Source organism: Notothenia rossii (genome assembly GCF_949606895.1).
Source record: "Notothenia rossii genome assembly, chromosome: 2".
NCBI lineage: Eukaryota > Metazoa > Chordata > Actinopteri > Perciformes > Nototheniidae > Notothenia > Notothenia rossii.
In genome coordinates, this window is record NC_136904.1 from 56,229,964 (window position 1) to 56,235,963 (window position 6,000).

The 6,000-nt window shown below is 43.2% G+C and overlaps 1 protein-coding gene across 4 annotated transcripts in view; it reads right to left on the reverse strand.

Moving 5' to 3' along the window:
* LOC307029290 (uncharacterized protein) overlaps window positions 1-5,554 on the reverse strand; it is a 10,403-nt gene extending 4,849 nt beyond the window's left edge. Inside the window, exon 1 of one of the 4 annotated variants that reach the window (XM_079665104.1) lies at window positions 5,038-5,554. Coding sequence is in view for 1 of the 4 variants with exons in the window: in XM_079665106.1 (XP_079521232.1) it covers window positions 4,116-4,278 (163 nt within the window). In the remaining 3 variants the exon portion in view is untranslated. Of the gene's footprint in view, window positions 1-4,115; window positions 4,788-5,037 lie in introns of those variants that run through there. The other 3 variants (XM_079665103.1, XM_079665106.1, XM_079665105.1) reach the window with 3 other exon arrangements.
* Window positions 5,555-6,000: the final 446 nt, after the last annotated feature.

A 6,000-nucleotide genomic window follows, 5' to 3' on the forward strand; every position in this document is an offset into this window, starting at 1 on the left:
CAGATTTCATTGCCCTCTCCCGGTTTCCTCCCGGGGTCATATTTCTCCCGATTTCTGACAAAATCAGATTGACTCAGGACTGTTTCCACTCGGACTTTAATACAGCTACACCATTGTTTGGTTTCCATGGTAACACGTCTCTTTAGTAGCGCGCGCAACTGAAAGTCTGAGAGGGTGAGGCAGATAGTCACAGAAAACAGAACAAAAATCGACAACTATTCTACTCTCTGCTCACTCCTTTCCTGCCCACACATATGCTCCATCAAGAATGGTGCTACAGGCCGCAAGGCATTGCACTTACAACTACAATAAAAGCATGTTAATGTTAATCTAACAGCTTTGGCGATCCACTAGCGCCCCCCTCCCCCCCCCCCCCCCATTTTGCATTTTGAAATGCTCCCGATTTCTGAGGTCTCAAGGTTGGCAAGTATGACTGCAACACTCCCCACACGCACAAACAGTGTACCCGCGACTGTTACAATGAATGCTCGTAATCAGCTCACGGCATATAGGTGTAAGCAGGGGTAAAGTGCTATTTTTACAAGTGGGGAGTGGACCTCACCTCCTCTAGTGAGATTTTTTTTTAAATATTGAAGTTAAAAGCATCTATCTGGTGCACTTTGAGAGCAAAATGAAGAGATCTATGGATGGATACATCTCTCAACATACATATGAAACAGAACTGTAAACAGATTTACTATTTCTTTATAGATATTTTACAAATCACTCCCCTTTTAAGACAAACCGTTTGAGATCCACTGAGATAACTAGACTAAAGTGAACTATCTAAACACTGAGAGTCCTTTACTTCACCTGAGCTGAGGTTATCTGAGACTCTCAGTCTGACAGGAGAGAGTTCTCCCTCCACCTTGGTTATGGCTAGAAAGGATCCGTCTTGTGTAAAATTCTTGCGAGAATTTGGCTGAATGTCACGTATTAATTATGTCAATGACAGGGAGTGTGATTATTTAAATAGGGTGTTAGCGTCTTGTTAGTGTTCAAAGAAGAATGACAAAACTGTAGATCACCAACACTGGTTTATTTTTTATTCACAGGCAAGTCAACGTTGTCGCAGTAAAAGTCCCAAGATAGCTCCTGGTGCAATAAAATGTTCCCTTGCAGTGTTTTACTATTAAGTCTGATGTTTCTCTATTAATATTGCTGCTGCATTAATGTGTATGTTGCATCATGTTACTGCTGAAGATGTGTTTCCGAGCCGCTCCGATTACAACGAGAGTTACACAGGGTTCTTACACCTTTTCCAAAGTCAAATTCTAGCACTTTTCAAGCATTTTCAAGGTGCATTTTCAAGCTTTTCAAGCAGCGTACAGCTGTTGTAAATTACATATTTATATGCACATACTTATAATCAAATGATTATTTCCCTACCTCACATTAAATCAGATGTTCTTTATGCTATAAACAACCAAATGTGTGTTTCGTAATAGCATTCTACATAAGGATGAAAAATTAAAGATAAGAAAACAAAGTTTAATATTGTAAAATGAGTGACCCATATCATATATAGTAGACTGGGCATCCCATATAACCTGGCTGAGCCAATATAAAACAATCAGCCAACTAACTTTTCAATAAATTCTTTATTAACATTTAAAAAAATGTTGAGGTCCTTTTAGGGTGGCAGTAAACATACGGCTCTCCAAGGCTAGGACAAAACCATTGAAACACAAAGCTGATATAAAAAAAAGCGTGTGCAGAGATCCTCTTTCTGTGTAAGAGTTTTGGAGGTTTCCAGGGAATTTTTTTCAGAATATGAAAATTTGATTGCCAAAATCTCCCGATAAATACATGTTTGAAGCTTGTAAAGGGAAGATGACAGCTCTCCCTCGCACTAATGCTTTTACGTAGCGATGCTCCCCCCTCCCTCCCGCTGACATTATGAATGTATGGCGTATAGTAATCATAGATAACACGGCAGGGTCCATTACAGTTTGTTTATTTGAAATCAGATGAAAACAAAGTCTTGACTTTCAGAATATTAAATATTAAATTAAATATGATAAATACAACTTTGAAGCTTGTAACGGCATAATTACAAGCGGAGAACGGAGTAACTTTACGTCAAAGCAGGCATAACAGCCGGTGTTTCTCGTGAGTGTTTTCCCCGGGAAACTAACACAATACACACAAACGCAAAAATACACAAACACACACACACACACACACACACACACACACAGGGTATATGCAGGAATCCTGAGGTCAAATTTAATACCTTTTAAGACCTTTTTTAAGACCCTTTCCATACATTTTAAGACCTCATCGCAACTTTGAGTTCTAACCGGTTACATTGGCTACACACTTTACCTCACATTTACTATATTGATTGTAAGATAGCACAACTAAACAGAATGCAGACAGACTACTGAAGCCTCCTCTCCACATGAACTTCAACCTCTCTGTGAAGATCAGGTTTAATGCAGTATGCTGCTTTGTTGCTTCTGTAGACTCTGTGCTCTTTCATTCCAGTAAAACTCCTCAGAAAACATTAGAAACCAGTATTTGACCAATAAACAAAACAATTGACAAAACTTTGAACTATGAAATATGTTAAACTTTGGTGAGCTTCAGCGGGGTAATGCCATATAGGAGCTCCCTCTCAAATACCCAGGGGTTAAATTGGGATGGGGCTGTCCGGGGCTAGGCCCTGGCACATAGGACGATGCTCTGATGTCATCACCCTCACACATTTGTCATATGTTTACAAAAGACAATAGCAGATCTCTGTGACCGGATATAGTTTGGCTTAGACCCCGGCCCCACGAGGACGCATACGGTAAAACGCATACGCAAACGCAAAAAAGTCTTCAGTTCACACGCATTCGATTCATTAATGTGTCCGTTCACACTAGACCGCTGGAAATGCTGGAAACGCTGTAGTACATATGTCAGGCCTGTAAGTGGCGCTGCTGCCGCCACAAAATACACCAAAAGCAGCGAAGAAGACCCCGGAGCATGGTTGCCATGGTTGCCCTTCTGTTTATTCTCCGCGGTGGACGGCGTGTTCTCCTGCTGTATATCTCTCAGGTAGTCCACCAGCAGATGAAAAACACCCACCTCTCCGCCTCTTCCAAGGAACGAGGGGACCGTGCGGCAGTTTCCGTTAAAAAAAATGTTCCGCCGGTCAACATGTCTGTTAAAGTTTAAATCTTCCGTACAAAATTAGAAAAGTGCCGATCTGAGGTCTTCTTTGTTATTTATTGAGCTTTAAAACAAATTGATAACGACTCTGTTCTCTGTATAATAATAATATTTAATAAACGGTGCCTGCCTCTCTTTTCCTCCCCCTCTTCTGACAGCCCAGCAGCAGCAGGAGACGTGGGGAGAGGGAGGCGGGCTATTTCATCGTTATCAGAAAATGATCATATAGGGCTTACACACGGAGCCGTTGGACCCCCAGAGCGTTGCGTATGCTGGTCTACCCACCTTGGGGCCGGTCTACCCACCTTGGGACCCCCCCCCCCCCACAGAACGGAGCAAGGCAACGAAACTTAAAATAAGAAGCAGCATTTTTACCGCGCGCTATGCATGGGGCCGCCTTGGGGGGTTTCCCGACATGTCGTTTCAGTAAATTAAAGGGTGTTTCATGTTGTCGTTGATGTGGGACTTCTTAATACCTTGGAAAATGCCTTTTAATACTTTTTAATAGCCTTCATTTTCGCTAAATTGATTTATCAACTTTTAATACTTTTTAAGACCCCGCAGACACCCTGACACACTCGCGAGCTTCCCCCAGACCAGTAATACAAACGAAAATATGTTTCCTCCGTTAGAAAGCTAGGAATATCCTCTTTCCAACAGTGTATAACTCAAAATGTGTCTTATAATGTCTTATAAGTCAAAATGTGACTGATTTCGACGGAGCAAGTTTAGGCACGAAAAATACTACCAGTAGAAATGCATTGCTTTTATGTGCTTCATCCTCTGAAAACCACAGGATGGCGACTGTCGCACATACTGACATAGGGTACGCTCCTTTTTATTATTGTCACCTGTATAAGCAATTATCCCACATAAAGTTCGCTAACGTTACTAGCTTAAACAAACGTAACATGCAACGTTAGCCTAATCCAAAATGCTCTACTACGGCTTACCTTTCATATGGCTCGTCAGCGCAGACTCTCCCATCGCGAATAATTGAAATTCTTTGTGGCAAACTGTGCAGAAGGCGAATCGTTGGGTTGATCCTCGTTTTAGCCACAGCTTGTATTTCTTTTCGGATAGCCAACGCTCGTTAAAACGGCAACCTCCTGGCATACTGTCATTCTCTCATTAGAATGCCCAGGTCACACAAAATAAAACACTTGCAGGTTGCGCGCATAGCGCGGGAAGGCCGGAGCGGAGCTGTTTTATGTAGAAGCGAAGCAACTAAGCTCGCTCCGACTTCTTTATTTTCTTTTAATCTAAAAAGCGAACTATTCAGTCAGACAGCAATTTATTGTAAAAGTAAAGCATTTACAATTTCAAGCACTTTATCTCAAATCCAAGCACCATTCCCAAAATTCAAGCACTTTTCAAGTCATGAAAACACCTCGTAAAAATTCAAGCATTTTTCAAGGATTTCAAGCAACCCTGGTTACAACGAGACGTCATATTTACACTAGACGGATCCTTTCTAGCCATAACCCTCCAGCTTCTTGTTGAAAAAGCTCCTTATATCCGTTAGCTTGGCTAGCTAGCACCAGATGCTAACCACAACGATCTCCGGTAGATACCCACCGGTGCTTGCGCACGCACACAAAATGGCTCGTGCCACACACACAAAATGGCTCGTGCCACACACACAAAATGGCTCGTGCCACACACACACACACACACACACACACACACACACACACACACACACACACACACACACTCACACACACACACACACACACACACACACACACACACACACACACACACACACACACACACACACACACACACACACACACACACACACACACACACACACACACAGCAGAGCTTGAATGAAACACAGAGAGCCAGAAGTAAGCTACTTGTACTCACGAGGCCTATTATGTGCAGAATCCCTCTCGCTTTCAGGTGGTTTTGATTGAGTGTCCACACGTGGACGTTTAAGGACTAAAAAACGATCAATTTGTCACTTTGCTGTTAGCAAATAATTTGGCGCTCCAGCTAACAGGAAGTCACTCAAGTGTCACAAAGTAATTTAGCCGTGTAGGTCAAACATCTAATGAGTGCTGGCCATTGGCCTAATCATATCCCATGTGAAACATTTGTTTGTTTCACATTTGCATCAATACTTTTTATAATTTAATTTAATTTAAAAAAAACTAAAAAAAATCGAAAAAACAAAACATATTTCTTTGGGGGTGCTTTGGCAATCCTGGGGGGTGCTTCAGCCCTAGCTCCCCCCTGGCGCCACCCCTGCTCTCTCTCCCTTTCTCTCCATCGTTCAACTTCACTCCACCCTGTGTGCGCTCCTCAAGTTTGCCTGCGTGCTTGCCCAAGTTGGCACAGCGTTACAAATGTGCCACAAAACCAACCAATGGATGTAGCCTATAATAAGACCGTCAACAGCCCTATGGCAACCTAAAATCTATGACCTAAAACCCCTCTGTTTCCGTAACAACAATTCACGAGCGCCTCCCTCAACCCCCCCCCCACCGACAAATCTCGAGCGTCTAATTGACCCCCCCCCCCGTTGACAATTCAGATTACCCGGGAAATGTAAATTTCGGGGTGGGCCCGCCCTGGTAAATCAAATGCCCGCCCAGAGACGTATGTCTGCCGCCGGGTCTGGCCCTTCCTACATCCAGGACATGGTTAAACCGTACACCCCAGCACGTGCACTCCGCTCTGCATCAGCCAAACAGCTCGATGCACCCGCACTGCGAGGGGGACCCAAGTTCCCATCAGCAAAAAAACGTGGGTTTGCTATCCTGGCTCCAAAATGGTGGAATGAGCTCCCCATTGACATCAGGACAGCAGAAAGCTTACACATCTTCC